The 18,510-nt window shown below is 42.6% G+C and overlaps 1 protein-coding gene across 5 annotated transcripts in view; it reads right to left on the reverse strand.

The window, feature by feature from the left end:
• hip1 (huntingtin interacting protein 1) overlaps window positions 1-18,510 on the reverse strand; it is a 344,047-nt gene that overhangs the window by 130,042 nt on the left and 195,495 nt on the right. For all 5 annotated transcript variants that reach the window (XM_043718716.2, XM_087977488.1, XM_043718713.2 and 2 more), the window contains exon 6: window positions 4,547-4,623. In XM_043718716.2, coding sequence (XP_043574651.2) covers window positions 4,547-4,623 — 77 coding nt within the window. The remainder of the gene's footprint in view (window positions 1-4,546; window positions 4,624-18,510) is intronic.

Here is an 18,510-nt window from a genome sequence, read left to right on the forward strand (position 1 = left end):
AAGAAAATGCAACACAGTCCTGGCTGTGGGGCTGAAGAGGAAAGAGATGGACACTTTTGCACTTCATCCAAGTTTATCAACAAGTTTGCCAACATTCAGGCCAGTTCAGAATGCATACAAGAAAGGGAAAGAGACCACAGCTGGAATGTTACATAAGATCACAAGCAACAGGAGCAAGAGTAGACCATTCAGTCCTTCAAGCGTGTCCCACCATTCCACATGTTCATGTCTAAATTGCCCCAAAACTCAACATGTCTTCCAGGCCAGTTCAGTAAAGCCATCAACTCTTCAATATTTCAAAAATCTCACTCCCCCCTTCAAATTACTTCAGTGATCTAGAATCCATAAATGTCTGGGGTAAAGAATTTCAGACAGTCACTACTCCCTGGATAAATAAATTCCTTCACAACTCATTTCAAATGAGGGACCCCTTATCCTATAACAATGTCCCTAGGTTCAAGATTCCCCCACTAGGTGGAATCATCTTATCAACATTTCCCCTGTCAAGCCCATTCAGACGTTTGTATATTTCAATAAGATCACCCCCATTCTTCCAAACTGTAATGAATAAAGGCCTAAATATTTAATCATTCTTGATAAATCAATATGGGCAGCACGGTGGCACAGTGGTTAGCACTGCTGCCTCACAGTGCCAGAGAACCGACAATTCCCGCCTCAGGCGACTCTGTGTGGAGTTTGCACATTCTCCCCGTATCTGCGTGGGTTTCCTCCGGGTGCTCCGGTTTCCTCCCACAATCCAAAAATGTGCAGGTCAGGTGAATTGGCCGTGCTAAATTGCCCGTAGTGTTAGTTGAAGGGGTAAATGTAGGAGAATGGGTCTGGGTGGGTTGCACTTTGGCCAGTCGGTGTGGACTTGTTGGGCCAAAGGGCCTGTTTCCACACTGTAAATAATCTAATCTAATCTAATCTAAAAAGCTTCATTTTAGGAATCAGCCTCATGAATCTCTTTTGAACAGCTTTCAGTTAAAGCATAGGGACATAAATTGTACATAGTACTCTAGCTGTGGCCTCACCAACATCCTGTAGAATTATAACAAGACTCTTGCTTTTAAACTACAAACGCCTTGCAATAAAGGCCAAATTCCATTTGCTGCACCTGCATGCTCAATTATGTGTTTTATGCATAAAAACATCTGGATCCCTCTGTGCTGCATATGCTTGGAGTCTCTAATTCAATTATAGTCTGCCTTTTGATCCTTCCTCCCAAAGTGCATGGCCTCAGGGGTTCCTAGGTGAAATTCCACCTGCCAAGTTTTCGCCCACCCACTCGTCGTACCTCTACATTCTTGCTGATTCCTTATGTCCTCATCACAACATGCCATCCCACCAAAAGCAAATCTGGAGATATTAAGTAGACTCTGCCCCTTCTTCCAAGTCATCAATATAGAAGCTATGTAATTGAGGTTCTAAGGTTGATCAAAAAGAGGAATTTACAGGATGGCGATCTATAATTTGTAAGTTCCAAAAGGATCAGTTCTGGGAGCACAATTATTTACAATATTTCTTAATGACTCAGATGAAGGAAGTGAATGTACTAACCAGGTTTTTGTCTGATGCAAAAATAGATAGGAAGGCAGGTGGTGAGGATAATACAAGTAGTCTACAAAAGGATATAGACAGGTTAAGTGGGGAAAAAGGATGAGGCAGACAGAATATAATGTAAGGTTATGAAATTTGGCATGAAGAATAGTTATTAAAATAAGGCTATACTGCAAAAAGCTGCAGTGCAGAGGATTCAGGAATCACAAAAGAGCTAGCATCCCAGTTTAGCGGGTAAAAGGAAAAGCAAGTGGAAAGCTTGCCTTTAGTTTAAAGGGAATGAAGAATAAAAAATAGGGAGGCCTGCTACAAGTACACAAGTCACTGATCAGATCACAGAATTTGCTGAACAGAACTGTTCTGAGGAAGGGTCACCGGACCCAAAACATCAACTCAGATTTCTTTCCACAGATGCTGCCAGACCTGCTGAGCTTTTCCAGCAATTTCTGTTTTTGTTTCTGATTTCAAAATAGTGTGAGCAACAAATGCTGGCCAAGCCTGCAATACCCACATCCCATGAATATTTTATTAAAAGCTCATTTATCTTGTTACAAATGCTACACACATTCAGATAAAGAGCCATTGACTTTGTACCATTACTACTCATTCTGGTCCTATTTCTGGTGCATTCTTCGTTGCTTATTTTCTATCCCTTCCTGCCACACTTTACCATTTGCCACTTCACTCTGCTGCACCTCTGGTCTCTAGCATCCATTTGATTTTTTAAATGCCCCTTCAATTCAGCCTGTCACCTCAAGTTAATTTTAAAGCTCCCTGTTGTACGATTCACCAGGATTCTGGTCCCAGCATGGTTCAAATGAAGCCCATTCCAACAAAGAAGCCTTTGTTTGCCCCAGGACCAGTGTCAGTATCGTATGAATCAGAATACATTTCTCCCACATTGTCTCTGTGTCACACATTCATCTCTCTAATCTGATTTATTTTATGTTAATTTATCCTTGGTTTAGGAAATAGTCTCAGATAGAGATTATTACCTTTGTGGGTCTGCTTTTTAATTCATCCCAAGCCGCTCACAACAGTCAGGAGAACTTGCTTTCCTAGTCCTACCCATGTCATTGGTACCTACATGGACCATAATAACTGGATCCTTCCCCTCCCACTCCAGTCTGGAGGAGATGTCCCAGAACTTGACACCAGGTAGGTAACACAGTCTTCAGGTCTCTGTCTTTGCTGCAGAGGACAGTGCCTATTCTCTATCTACGCTATCCCCTATTACTCCTACATTTCTCTTCCCATCCCGATTTGAAATGAAACTCTGAATCATGGTGCTGTCATCAGTTTGCCCATCCTGCCTGCAGCTTAAGAGCACACCATGAGCTAGCAAGGAAAGGAGGAACAATTACAGCAGATGCATGTTTGTGAAGATTAGACTGAAACCAAGGCCAATTATTAACAAACAAATTTGCTTAAAACAAAACACGTGAATGAACAGTATGTTCTTTTCATAATGGGCTAGATGTATTGGTATTGTACTCGTCCTTGAGATAAACACCAAATGCTTCAGATTATTTGCTTTCTCTCCTTCTCGAAAATAGTGAATATTCCCAATCACTCCTGGGTGTCCACATTTGGGAAACTTGGAAAAAAGCTGCTGACTTGCTGCAGAAGGCTGTAGAATCTGTATGAACATTAAGAAATGTTTACCTGGCAGATGTACAAGAATCAGGATTAATCTATCATAATGACAGCTAACATCTACAACTAAGGGTTAGCAAGCTACTTTCTGTCAAAACTAATATATCTCTGAGTAAACAGATTCATATCTAAAATGACTGGTACTCTATCCAGGAATTAGCCTCAAAGAAATCCTAAATGGCCAGCAATTAATGGTTTCTAAACTGATCCAGTCTTATAGCAATATCATATGAAATAAAATCAAGGAATTAGATTCTGCCCATCAATTCCACACTGACCCTCCAAACAGCATCTTATCCAGATGCATCCCTCTACTTTATCCTTGCAACCTTGCATTTTCCACGGCAAATCCACCTTACCTGTACATCTTTGGACTATGGAAGGAAACCGGAGCATCCAGAGGAGGAAACCCAAGCAGAGAGAGTCACCCAGAGTTAGAATCAAACCCGGGTCCCTGGCAATGTGAGGCGGTAGCACTAACCACTGAGTCACCATGCCATTTGAAATCCTTTCACAACCATTGAGGTCTGCATCAAAATGTTTGTGTCCCTACTGAGAAAGGCTCTACTCTATATACTCAGCAAACAAACTCTACAATGTGGACTTCTCAGTAGATTCATTTCAGGATTCTAAAGCATTATGGCATTTAGCTGGCTGAAAAAACATTGACAATATATTAATTTAAATTCCTGAACCAATTTACTTCAACCTGAGAAAACTACATAGGAAGTCATGAGAAAATAACCTGTGACTTGGAATTACACTCACTTCAGCAGGTTATTCATTTATCAGGAAGTCATTGTTATCCATTTAAAAGGGAAATAAAAATCCATGCTCATCTCAAGAATATGTAGCACCTCTCAGAATTCTGTACAGTTTACATGAAATAGAGATTTGGTCACCATAAATCAGTAACTCTGATTATAGGGCATCAATCCACACCCACATCACCAAAAATTATGCTTTCACTGAAAAGCGATGGAATCATGGAACACAATCCTGAAAGTATCAAGTGAATGTTAGTTAACACCGCACAATAAAAATAATTTGCTTCTTCAATCACAATTAGCAAGTGTTCTTGCTCATTCTATTTAACTGGACTTCACAGTATACTATTTCCAAAATTGTGCACCCATCCAAACCTGCAGGAATTTATTTGCCAAGGATAAAACACCAAGACTCCATGATGAGAGAAAACACATTGTTGAGGCAGCACTAGATTCTAAATTCACCTTCACGTCAAATCTCTCAAGGGACAATTAAGACGTAATGAACCATGTCTCCCAACTTCATTTACACTTCTTAACACTATGTCTAATGTGCTACTTACAAGTTATTTACATCATTTTCGCCTGTCTCTTCTAGTTGCCTGTCTGTCATCTGGAGATTTCCTGGGAATCTCGGATTCTACAAAGAGGAGAAAAAGGAAAAATGACATTAAAAAGCCATCAGCAAAAAGATCCTGATTCAGAAAATTCTCTCATGGACAGCAGGGAAAAATAAAATATTTGCAGACAAGTGTGGCTGCTTAGGTGGCTAATTTGCAATGCAGCACCTTTTGATGGTAAATGAAAAAATTTTGACTGCAAATGGTTTTACTCAATATAATCTAACAAAGTTGCAAATAAATGGCCAACTACGATGCATTTTTGAAATAAGAAAGCATATCTTCGGTTAGAGACATTGAAAAAGAACAGAGCATTGTGAAACTGGCTCTTGCTGCTGCCAACAAGTGACCATAATGTATTACCAAACATTTTCCCTGACAGCATAGCAACATTTCTTTAACCCTGGGAATCCTGAAGAATTCTATTAGCAATGATTGTGTTCTTGTGCAACCCAGTGTTATCACACTTTAGAAACAGCGCTTAAAGTCAGTGCTGTAATCACATTACTGCCGACACATGTTTTAAAAATTCATGCTGGAGAAACAGCATTCCCAATTCGTCAATGGCATTACAGCTAATTCCTGTTCACAAAATGAACCTTATAACGGAATGACTTGTATCACCTTTCTATTAATAAAGACTGGATAGGCTAGAGATTTCTAATTTGTGTGTGGGATTTGAGTGCTGTTGGAAAGACCAGCATTCATTGTCCATCCCTAATTACCCTCAAAAAGATTCGTGTGAGCTGTTTTCTTGAACTGCTGCCCTCCATGTGATGTAGGTAGACATATGGTTCGACAGGAAGTTCTACATTTTTATCACAACGACAATGAAAGAACAGTGAGGCTGAAGGACCTGTACTGTGCTGTAATGTTCTATGATATTACTATCAATTCATTATAGTGTGAGACTTTGATAAAAACTTACAGGGGCTGCTGTTTTCAGCAATTTGCTGCCTTTCATCTTTCAAGAGGTAAATGTATCAGGTTTGGAAGGGGCCAACTCTATTGAAGGGAGTGTCTTATGAGCAAAGGTTAAGCAGGTGAGCCTCTATTCATCAGAATTTACAAGAGTAAGAGATGACCTCATTGAAACATGTAGGATTCCTAAGCCAGCTTGACAGGGTAAATGCTGACAGGATGATTTCCCTCCTGGGACAGCCAAGGACCAGAGGACATATTCTCAGAATTAAGGGATGCCAATCTAAGACTGAGATGAGGTGGAATTTCTTCTGTGTGAAGGCTGAGAGTCTTTTGAATTTCTTGCCACAGTGAGCTTCAGGGGCAGAATCCTTGTGTAATTGAAGGCTGAGATAGATAGATAGATTCTTGATCAGTACAGGAATCGTGGGTTATGGGGAAAGGGCAGGAAAGGGGGCATGAGGACTGTCAGATCAGTCAGGACCTGACTGAATGATAGAGCAGGCTCAAAGGGTGGACTGCATATTCCTGTTCCTATTTCTTATGGTTTATTAAAGACGCTCAGTAGTTCAAAGTTTGTGAGAAGATTTGTAGCTCGGGTGCTCGTTGCTGTGGTTCTGTTCGCCGAGCTGGAAGTTTTTGTTGCAAACGTTTCGTCCCCTGTCTAGGTGACATCCGCAGTGCTTGGGAGCTTCCTGTGAAGCGCTTCTGTGGTGTTTCCTCCGGCATTTATAGTGGCCTGTCCCTGCCGCTTCCGGTTGTCAGTTTCAGCTGTCCGCTGTAGTGGCCGGTATATTGGGTCCAGGTCGATGTGTTTGTTGATGGAATTTGTGGATGAGCACATTAACTAGCCACGAAACGACACGACCAGCTATCCCTAGTAGCCACACACGTAGACGACAAGCAACATGAATTTGACTGGGACAAAACTACCATTATAGGGCAAGCCAAACAAAGAACAGCCAGGGTATTCCTAGAAGCAAGGCACTCATCCACAAACTCCATCAACAAACACATCGACCTGGACCCAATATACTGGCCACGACAGCGGACAGCTGAAACTGACAACCGGAAGCGGCAGGGACGGGCCACTATAAATGCCGGAGGAAACACCACAGAAGCGCTTCATAGGAGGCTCCCAAGCACTGAGGATGTCACCTAGACAGGGGACGAAACATTTGCAACAAAAACTTCCAGCTCGGCGAACAGAACCACAGCGACACTCAGTAGTATTTGAATAGTTCACTGAAATGAATAATTTATCTGGAACAATTTTGTCAAATCCCCTGGTGCATTCTCATGAACCTCAAATTCTCAGAATCCTGACAGTGTGGAAAAAGGTCCTGCGGTGCAACAAGTCCACACCGGTCCCTCTGAAGAGTAACCCACCCAGACCCATTCCCCTCCCCTATTATCCTACGTTTACCCCTGATTAATGCACCTAACCTACACATCCCTGAACACTATGGGCAACTTAGCAAGGCCAATTCACCTAACCTGCACATCTTTGGATTGTGAGAGGAAACCAGAGTGTCCGGAGGAAACCCATGCAGACACGGGAGAATGTGCAAACTCTACAAAGACACACGCCCGAGGCTGGAAATGAACGCGGGTCCCTGACGCTGTGAAGCAGCACTGAACCGCCGTCTCCTCTTTCATAATGAAAATAAGTCCTATTTCTGTAATTGCCCCTTTCTGGTTAAACTACTAACACAAGATAGCTTTTTGTAAAATTTATTCAGGGGTTTGGGCATCACCGGCCAGGCCAGCATTCATTACCCATTCCTAGTCGCCCCGAGGGCAGGCTTAATTGCCACTGCACCATGTCACAGGTTAAAAATTGTCAATGAAAAGAGATCACAAGAGTACAGCTATTTCACCAGTTATAGAAAAGAATGTACACAAATTAGAAAATAAAATTCTCTGCCACAAGTCACGACTGAAGCAGAAGTCCATAAATTATTTGAAAAAAGGAGAGAATGAAATTGTTGTTTGGAAAACAGAAACATTGACCGATATGGAATTGAGCAGAATTTAATCATTCTAGCTCACAAAGAGAAAGTTATTAAATCTTGATGAGCTGAACAGTCAGTTTCTGGGCTAAATTAATTTATAGCTTAGGATACAAGTAGTGTTTCTAAAGTAACAAGTCTTCAAATTGCCTTGTTATAAAGCTGCAGCTGAATTGTCACATTCTGATTGCAATCACATCTGAAAGTCACATAATAGCAACAGAACACAATCCAGAATATAATATGAAAAGACAGCTCCAGAATCATCGAAATGTGAGAGAAGTGAGCCTTATGAGATCAGGCCTGGTCTACGGTTACACAGCAAATAATCAGAGAGAAAATAATTACATACTTCGGTCTAAGATGGTGCATTCAGTCAGGGCAAATTAAATATTTGGAATTCAGAGCCAAAAATTTAGAAATTTGGGAAGTTGCTGCTAAACTTCAATTGAATCTTGGGTAGACCACTCACAGTACTGTGTAGTCCTGCTTGCCTTATTGTGAAAAGGATTTAGAAGTGCAAAGTCTTTTCAGAAGCATGATGCTAGAATTGCAGGATTACCCCTATCAGGAATATATGAAAAAGCTGGATCATTATTCTCTCGAAAGAAAAGTTAAGAGTGATCGAAAAACAAGATTCCAAGGAATACGAATAGCTCTAATATAGTAAACGTAAAGAGTTGAATCAGAGACCCTTGAAGGTGGAAATGGAGAAGGAATGGAGTGTTGCCACCAATACTCAGCAGAATAGGGGAGCAATCCCACACTCCTGCCAACTGAGCTCGTTAAAAAGCTTGTTAAGGACTTGTCGAAAAGAATAAATGGACATTTAGAAGCTGCGCAGATTCCAGAAGTTGTCAGCTTTTCAACATCTAAAGGAGGCAAGTACATTGTGGAGGTCAGTCAAGGTTCATCAGGCTGGCTCCAAAAGAGGGCCATAAGAGCCAAGAGAACTTGGAACTTGTATGTAACAGCAGGTGGCAGTGCAAATGGGCACTCAGGCATGATATGGAGTGATTAACCTGCATTGCTGGGACAGAAGAGTAGATGGCAAAGCTGCCTACCACAATACAAATATCATCTATTTAAAAGGAAGCAAAGGTAGTGCAGGAAATAGATTTTGGCCTGGGGTGAACAGTACATTCTGCAGGTAGGGCAGAACCTCAGCACCAGGAATGGAATGAGGGCTAGGAAAGTAATGAAGGGCTTGTGGGTGTTTTTGCACTTTGGGTTATTTGGATGGGTGAACATTCATACTTTCATATTGCAAACTAAATGATTTCACCAGAATTAGAAATTTCATTGATTAAGTTAGGTTTTACAATTTTGTGTGCTAAGATTGCATCTTTTATTTTACCTTATTTTTGATTGTTAACTGATTAGGAAAAGGACTGCTTTACAACAACGGGTTGATGGAAGAACTGCTGGACTTGTAAAAGCAAGTGACTGGCATTCATTCTAAGCTGTGGCTATGCAGTTTCTTTGCAGGCAGTGGAGAAGATGCAAGAGGAATCGGTTCTGTACCGAGGTACACAAGCTGAGTGGGATCCAGCCAGCAACAAGTTGCTGACTGCTTTGTGGAATTGTGACCAGCTGAGGATGGCAAAGGTCATCAGCCTGACAATAACTCAGATTGGTTCCTGGATAGCTAAACAACTTGTGTGTATGATCCTCTGGAACTCTGAAAGGGGAGGTACGGTCCCTCTCTCTCACCTCAGTGAAAACACTGAAGGTATAGAAAGGTAGTGGCATTCTTCAAACAGTTTCTGTAAGATAGTGCTTTTAACCAATAGGTCAGGAACTTTATAATTTGTGAAACAATCACTCCACGTCTCCTGCGAAGAAGCAAATGAACAGTAAAGAAAAGATCACAGAACTGAAAAGCCTGAAAGAAAAGGAACCACTCCACCAAATCCTCAGACCTAGTGCAACTGAACTGCTTCCCAGTACTTTCCATTTTCCACTCCATCCGTAACACCATTTGTATTTTGTCCGCATGCGTACGTAGTTGAGGGCTAGAGTTTTAAGTCATACAATTATATACCAAGAGCTCTCAGTTGTTTATCTGTGGTTTGAATCTATTTATTTGTAATAAGTTCTGGTCAAGTACAGAAACTTGGCTTATATCTGTGTTAATCTGAATCTATTAGGTTGGTAAATTAGGAAGGTTATGTATTTTGATAATTTTTTTTTCCTTTTGTGATCACTCGGAATAGCAGGCTTGATTTCCAGGATATTACCACAGTGAGGCCTAACCGGTGTTCATCAAAGAAATGTGATTGAAAGCATACAAATGGCCATAAAAGTAATAAAATTTACATTATGGCCCATGGAGTAGTGGCAGGAGAGAAAGGCAGGGCATTCCTCCCATCTCAGTCAGAACATCTCTCTCTCTTTCATGACATTCAGAGGTAGAACACATTGAGAGTCTTAACTTATTTTTTGTTATCCTTACAAAATCCATTGCAAAACAAGAACTGATTTACAGATAATCGCTAGCCGTAAGGCCTGCATTGGAAACACAGGGTTATAGACTAGGCCAGACCCCTCAAAACATTTAAAGGAGGTAGCCCAGACCCTGGCTATTCTAGCTATCAAACCCTTTCCTTACAAGACTTCCAAAATCTTTCAAGAAAGGGACGTTTTTACCCCAACCTGTCTTATCAGATTTGTTCCTGTTGTGATGAAGCTGCTCCTTTAACAAGGTTGTGCTGTCCTTGGCTTTTTTTCCCCCAGAGAGGTCGTAAGCGGCACAGACTCTGAAAAGTCTTACTAGTTGTTTTAAGCAAGTATAAGGTGGATATTCATGAAGAGAATCAGCTGATCAAACCACTTAGTTTTAAACAAAACAGATTTTTTTTACAAGATTATTGAATGAAACTCAAACAACCGAAAACAAAATACCAAATAACAACCTCCCCAAAAACCCAACAGATCATCCCAACTTAACGATGCTGTCCCAAATACTTGCAACAATCCCCACAAACAGCGCTTGGCCCAAAAGGTAAAATCAAACACAAGTTCTTACAGGATAGAAGTCAGAGAGAGAGTACCAGCCTGGACCTGCTTCTGGGTCCAGCAGCCTTTCTTCACACTACTCTCAAACAAAACAAACCAGAGAAACACTGAGCTGGGAGAACTGGCCACTCCCCTTTCATTGTACAAGTTTTTTTTAAACTTGAAAGCCTTCTGCCTGAGGCAGTCTCTATTAGCTATTATCAAAATGGCCCTAAAACCCTTCACCTCCAAACTTTTCAGAGTCTGTATCGCTTACAACCTCTCTGAAAAAAAGAGCCAAGGACAGCACAACCTTGTTAAAGGAGCAGCTTCACCAAAACAGGAGCAAATCTGATAAGACAGGTTGGGGTAAAAACATCCCTTTCTTGAAAGATTTTGGAAGTCTTGCAAGGAAAGGGTCTGATGGCCAGAATAATAAATAAAAAGGCAGAGTCAATGAGAGTTATAGATTGGCTGTACAAAACCGAACCATATGTACAAAGCTATAACTATGTTGTGGTTTTGAATGAAAATTCTAAAACCTGGACACCCCTGGTCCCTTGGTCAATTGCAATTTCCAGTGAAATACTCCAATTCTGGTGACCATTTCCAAGGCTGACCCTTTTCTGGGAGTTAATGTAAAGATGCTAGGATGGAGGCCAGGTTATGTATGAACTTTCTGTAATAATGTATCAGCCCAAGAAATGACCTACAGTCCTGAAGAGACATGGGAGCTGGGACATGTTAGATCGCCCTCGTTGTCTTCCAAAGTCCAGTCTTCTCAATCTGTAGACCAAATAGGTCACTTGGATGGCCTGGAACACACATCCTTTCCTTCTTAGGCATACGGATGTCTTGGAAAAACATCTAAGGACTATGTCCAGGTTCTCTAAGTGTTCCTTATTCGGCTTCCTTGTTATTAGCACACCATCTAAATAAATGGTGACCTGAGGTAGACCTTGCAAATGTTTTTCATTATCTGCTGAAAAATTCAAAAGGCTAACAATATCCCATGTGGCATTCTTGTACTTTGCTACAAACTCTTATGGGTATCAACTGGAGCATACTTCTGGGAATCCTCATTTATACACAATTTTAAGTACACATAGCCCATATACAGTTTTGTGAAGGTCAGGACAGCACAATACTCCCCCCCCACCCCATCAACTCCAGCTTCGTGTATAAATCCTCTATCTCAGGGATTGGGAATTCAATCCGCTGCAAAAAAAAAGTTTATCGTTTCTTTAAAAACCCAAGAGGTTGACTGATCCTTCAGTTCTATTTGCCTGAAAGACAAATGGAACTGAGCAGCCTTGCAGAATCACGGAATTGCATACAGCATGGAAACAGACCCTTCAGTCCAACTAGTCCATGCCAACCATATTCCAAATTAAATTAGTCCCACTTGCCTGTGTTTGGCCCATATCCCTCCAAACCTTTCCTATACAGACAGGAAGAAAAGCCTTTTCACCCAAAGGATTGTAGGGGTCTGCAACTCACTGTTTGAAAGAGGCATGGAGTCAGAAACCCTCAAATCACTGAAACAGTGTCTGGATATGGCCTTAAAGTCGCATAAATTCAAGGGAGTGCATCAAGTGCTAGAAAATGAGATTAAGTGCAGTGGTTCATTTTTTGGCAGGTGCAAACATAATGGCAAAGTGGCCTCCTTCTGTGCCATAAATTTTCTACATGTTCGAAATGTTCTAAAATTGAACAGGAGGAATGTCAGGAATGTGTGCAGAGATTGGTGGATAGTGATAGGTGGATTGTTCCTTAAGAATGCCAGCATCGAAATGATGGACCAAATGGCCTGATTCTGGGCTATGGCGATATTGATTCAATGAAACCATAAAAAGATTATTTCCTTCCTTACTTCTAACATGTACAAAGTAAAATATTGAAGTAATACATAACAAAGCACGGCCTAGCTGAGATATCAGCATCAAATTCACTCATCATCAAATCAGACTACAAAGGAAGCACTCTAATCTTAGTGAAATACTTATTTGGTAAACCACATTCTTCACCAGGCTTGGATATTCAAAGGTGCAAAAACATTTTAGGCAGACTAAAGATCCAGAAAGAGAAATGTACTATATAGAAATAACAAAGTGTGCACAAAAGGAAAGTACAAAACATTACAAGAACTCCAATTAGAGATCTTACAATATTGTCATTTGTTAATTCAGTAGCACAAGTTCACAAAGTATGAGTAACACTGGGATAAATCTTATGAATTAGCACTCCTATCAGAGTACTTGGCATAGCAAGCAGTTGGCTCTTAAAACCTGTGGTGCTTGTCAGGATGAGCTTTGTTTAATCTTGAATTAAAAGGTTTGCAGCAGAGGGAGCAACAGGAAGAGCCCAAACATGTTTGGACACTAGCCCAGCAGGACTGATTTGAGAAAGTGAATCTCTGAAAGGCTGAAATGTTTTGGATAAAGGTTTTGGATCTTACAGAAGTATACTGTAAAATGTAAAAAGAGGAGGTGCAATACAGGTCAAGACTGCAGCAGAGTCAAAAATTAGTGCTTTAATGTGATAAATAAAATAAAGTTTCATGTGAAATCAATAAAAAAGGCTAATTTTAATAAGAAAAAGAAAAACAAAGTACTGTGCAGAGCAGCATAAACTTTTGAATTTCTTGTGCTGGAATCACAGTCTCCATTTTTTTTTAAATAAAAGTTAGCTTTAGAGGGATGGCAGTGAAGGCAGTGCAATGTTCCTCCTGCAACATGTATGAGGTGAGGGATGCCATCGACGTCCCTGCCGATTACACTTGCAGGAAGTGCACCCATCTCCAGCTCCTCCAAGACCGTGTTAGGGAACTGGAGCTGGAGTTGGATGAACTTCGGATCATTCGGGAGGCAGAGGGGGTCATAGATCAGAGTTATAGGGAGGTAGTAACTCCAAAGATGGCAGATAGATGGGTGACAGTGAGGGGGACTGGGAGGAAGCAGCCAGTGCAGGGACCCCCTGCGGCCGTTCCCCTCAAGAACAAGTATACCGTTTTGGATACTTGTGGGGGGGATGACTTACCAGGGGTAAGTAACGGGGCTCAGGTCTCTGGCACGGAGCCTGTCCCCGTTACTCAGAAGGGAAGGGTGAAGAAGAGCAGAGCAGTAGTAATTGGGGACTCGATAGTTAGGGGCACAGATAGGCGGTTTTGTGGGAACGAGAGAGACTCACGTTTGGTATGTTGCCTCCCAGGTGCAAGGGTACGTGATGTCTCTGATCGTGTTTTCCGGGTCCTGGAGGGGGAGGGGGAGCAGCCCGAAGTCGTGGTCCATATTGGCACCAACGACATAGGTAGGAGGAGTGCCGAGGATGTTAGACAGGCTTTCAGGGAGCTAGGTTGGAAGCTCAGAGTTAGAACGAACAGAGTTGTTGTCTCTGGTTTGTTACCCGTGCCACGTGATAGAGATTCGAGGAATAGGGAAAGAGAACACTTAAATGCGTGGCTACAGGGATGGTGCAGGAGGGAGGGATTCCGGTTTTTGGATAACTGGGGTTCTTTCTGGGGACGGTGGGACCTCTATAAACAAGATGGTCTACACCTGAACCTGAGGGGCACCAGTATCCTTGGGGGGAGGTTTGCTAGTGCTCTTGGGGGGGGTTTAAACTAACTCTGCAGGGGCATGGGAACCCAGATTGTAGCTTCAGGGTGCAGGGCCTGGAGTGTAGGGAGGTTAGGAACATGGCATCAATTTCCAAGGAGGGTGTCTGTAAACAGGAAAGTGGCTTGAAGTGTGTATACTTCAATGCAAGAAGTATACGAAATAAGGTAGGTGAACTTGCAGCGTGGGTTGGTACCTGGGACTTCGATGTTGTGGCTATTACGGAGACATGGCTAGAACAGGGACAGGATTGGCTGTTGCAGGTTCCAGGATTTAAATGTTTTAGTAGGGTCAGTAGGGTTAGTAGGGGGTAAAAGAGGGGGAGGTGTGGCATTGCTTGTCAAAGATAGTATTACAGTGGTGGAAAGGACGATGGATGAGGACTTGCCATCTGAGTTAGTTTGGGCTGAGGTTAGGAATAGGAAAGGTGAGGTCACCCTGTTAGGAGTCTTTTACAGGCCTCCTAATAGTCCTAGAATCATTGAAGAAAGGATAGGGAAGGTGATTCAGGAGATGAGTGACAGTAATAGGGTGGTTGTTATGGGGGACTTTAACTTTCCTGATATTGATTGGGAAAGCTATAGCTCAAGTTCATTAGATGGGTCAGTGTTTGTTCAATGTGTGCAGGAGAGCTTCCTGACACAATATGTAGACAGGCCAACAAGAGGTGAGGCCATACTGGATTTGGTTCTGGGTAACGAACCAGGCCAGGTGTTAGAATTAGAGGTAGGTGAGCACTTTGGGGATAGTGACCATAATTCGGTGATTTTTACTCTCGTGATGGAGAGGGATAAGTGTGTACTACAGGGCAAGAGTTATAGCTGGGGTCAGGGAAATTATGATGCGGTGAGGCATGACTTAGGATGTGTGGCTTGGAAAAGTAGACTCCAAGGCAAGAGTGTAAATGATATGTGGAGCTTGTTCAAGGAGCAACTATTGAGTGTCCTTGATAATTATGTACCTGTCAGGCAGGGAGGAAAGGGTCGTGCGAGGGAGCCGTGGTTTAATAAGGAATTGGAATCCCTTGTTAAATGGAAGAGGGCGGCCTATCTCAAGATGAGACGTGAAGGTTCAATTGGGGCGATTGAGAGTTATAGGGTAGCCAGGAAGGACCTGAAGAGAGAGCTAAGAGCAGCAAGGAGGGGACATGAAAGGTCCTTAGTCGGTAGGATTAGGGAAAACCCTAAGGCTTTCTATAGGTATGTTAGGAATAAAAGAATGACTAGGGTAGGAATAGGTCCAGTCAAGGATAGTAGTGGGAAGTTGCGTGTGGAGGCGGAAGAGATTGGGGAGACACTGAATGAATACTTTTCTTCAGTATTTACTCAGGAACAGGGCATTGTCGTCGATGTGAATACTGAGTCACAAATAAGTAGAATGGATGGCTTTGAGGTATGTAGAGAAGAGGTGTTGGAAATCCTGGAAAAGGTGAAAATAGATAAGTCCCCTGGGCCTGATGGCATTTATCCTAGGATTCTCTGGGAAGCAAGGGAGGAGATTGCAGAGCCATTGGCCTTGATTTTTATGTCCTCTTTGTCTACTGGAGTAGTGCCAGAAGACTGGAGGATAGCAAATGTGGTTCCCTTGTTCAAAAAGGGGAGTAGGGATAACCCTAGTAACTATAGGCCGGTGAGTCTCACTTCTGTTGTGGGCAAAGTCTTAGAGAGAATTGTAAGGGATAGGATTTATGCACATCTGGATAGGAATAATGTGATCAAGGATAGTCAGCATGGTTTTGTGAAGGGCAGATCGTGCCTCACAAACCTTATTGAATTCTTTGAAAAGGTGACGAAGGAGGTTGATGAGGGGAAAGCGGTAGATGTGGTATATATGGATTTTAGTAAGGCGTTTGATAAGGTTCCCCATGGTAGGCTACTGCAGAAAATACGGAGATATGGCATTGAGGGTGAGTTGGAGGTTTGGATTAGGAATTGGCTGGATGGAAGAAGACAGAGGGTAGTAGTTGATGGCAAAGTTTCTTCATGGAGTGCCGTCACTAGCGGTGTTCCGCAAGGATCTGTTTTGGGACCATTGCTGTTTGTCATTTTTATAAATGAGCTGGAAGAGGGGTTAGAAGGTTGGGTGAGCAAGTTTGCGGATGATACGAAAGTCGGTGGAGTTGTTGACAGTGAGGAAGGATGTGGCAGGTTACAGCAGGATATAGACAAGCTGCAGAGCTGGGCAGAAAGGTGGCAAATGGAATTCAATGTAGCTAAGTGTGAGGTGATTCACTTTGGGAAGAGTAACAAAAAGATGGAGTACTGGGCTAATGGTCGGATACTTGGTAGTGTGGATGAGCAGAGGGATCTTGGTGTCCATGTCCACAGATCTCTGAAAGTTGCCACCCAGGTAAATAGTGCGGTGAGGAAGGCATATGGCGTACTGGCTTTTATTGGTAGAGGAATTGAGTTCCGGAGTCCTGAGGTCATGATGCAGTTGTATAAGACTCTGGTGCGGCCGCATCTGGAATATTGTGTGCAGTTTTGGTCGCCATACTATAGGAAGGATGTGGAGGCACTGGAACGGGTGCAGAGGAGGTTTACCAGGATGTTGCCTGGTATGGAAGGAAGATCGTATGAGGAAAGACTGAGACACTTGGGGCTGTTTTCATTAGAGAAAAGAAGGTTTAGGGGTGACTTGATTGAGGTGTACAAGATGATTAGGGGGTTAGATAGGGTTGACAGTGTGAACCTTTTCCCGCGTATGGAGTCGGGTATTACAAGGGGGCATAGCTTTAAATTAAGGGGGGGTAGATATAGGACTGAAGTTAAGGGTAGGTTCTTCACTCAGCGAGTCGTAAGTTCATGGAATGCTCTGCCAGTAGCAGTGGTGGACTCTCCCTCTTTATGGGCATTTAAGCGGGCATTGGATAGCTATATGGAGGATAGTGGGTTAGTATAGGTTAGGTGGGCTTGGATCGGCGCAACATCGAGGGCCAAAGGGCCTGTACTGCGCTGTATTCTTCTATAAAAAAAAGATGTGAGATATGCTGAAGTAATGACCTAGAAATTGGATAGCCCTGTTTTCAAACACAAGCGGTCATGATTCATAACCTGACCATATCTGTTAAGATCACGATGGGCACAAATTTGGTAAACCAGCCTCATTGCACTGCTGTCTTATCTGAGCACCATTTGCAGCTTCTGTACTCTCAGGGAGACCTGGCAAAGTTGAGCGCAAAGCAAGTATATTAGCCAACCTGCAGGTTTGTCTTTTTCTAAAACAGAACAATAAAAAACATGATTGGATTAAATTATGGCAAAATGAACACTAGTACAGAAGGATGGGTGGATGTTGCACTGGATGTATCAGTAGGGTTTTTTGCCCATTCATAGGAGATCAGTATCACTGGCTTAGGCAGCAGTTATTGTCCATTTCGAATTGCCCCAAGAACAGCAAGGTGCTTTTTTGAACTGTTGCAATCCATGTGACTGTTGCACACCCATTGTGCTGCCGGTATGCCCACAGTTCCAGCATGTTGCCCCGTGACTATAAAGGAACAGTGATACTGTTCCAAGTTAGGATCGTGTATAACTTGGAGGGAAACTTGGTGATGGTGATGTTCCCACCCTTCTGCTGAACTTGGCTGTAGAGGTCGTGGGTTTGAAAGGTGCTGCCGACTGAGCTTTGATGATTTGTTGCAGTGCTTCTTTAGATGGCACAAGCAAGCAGCCAGGAACTCTCATGGATCACCCTTAAACAGGGGTGGGAGATGATGGCATGGAAGGGATTCATGTCTTAAGATTTTGGGTGCACAGCTACAAGGGTCTGTTGATCTTACATGAGTGCTCAAGGTCAGTGAATGCATCTTCTTATGACATTTGCACCATAATACAAGCCTACCCTCTTCTTTAATGCATCATATGACACCAGGTATGTTATCCAAACTCAGTCCCACACAACAGTTCTTGCAAGACAAAGGTGGTACACAACATTAAGCAGTAGAACAGAACCACAACAAGAATGCCTGCATTTGCTGACCTGTACTGAGGAGGTGGCTCTCAACATCATAGTGCTGGCTGCACAGCCTGTGGTATTTGGCCTCAGTGAGAAAACAGATGATTCCACGTTCCTCCCTTATGTCACATCTCAAATTCCAGCCTGAGTACCAGTGGCTGCACATAGCTGAGAGGATGGATGGAATTGGGAACAGCACAAAGTGATTTTTATAAGACACAAGTGACTGGCAGCCAGGTTACAGGTAAAGAATCATCCCATTGCTAATTATTCAGAGGGCAAGATCATGGAGGAGTATTACTGCAGGGAACTCAGATGAGGAATCCAGTGAGGCAGCATAAAGGTCGGTACTGAATAAACATGCACAAGTGGATGCTGTGTGTTTTGAGAGTGACTGGACGCA

The sequence above is a fragment of the Chiloscyllium plagiosum genome, unplaced genomic scaffold (assembly GCF_037043375.1).
Source record: "Chiloscyllium plagiosum isolate Xiang-an unplaced genomic scaffold, Cpla_swu_hap1 HiC_scaffold_31, whole genome shotgun sequence".
Lineage (NCBI taxonomy): Eukaryota > Metazoa > Chordata > Chondrichthyes > Orectolobiformes > Hemiscylliidae > Chiloscyllium > Chiloscyllium plagiosum.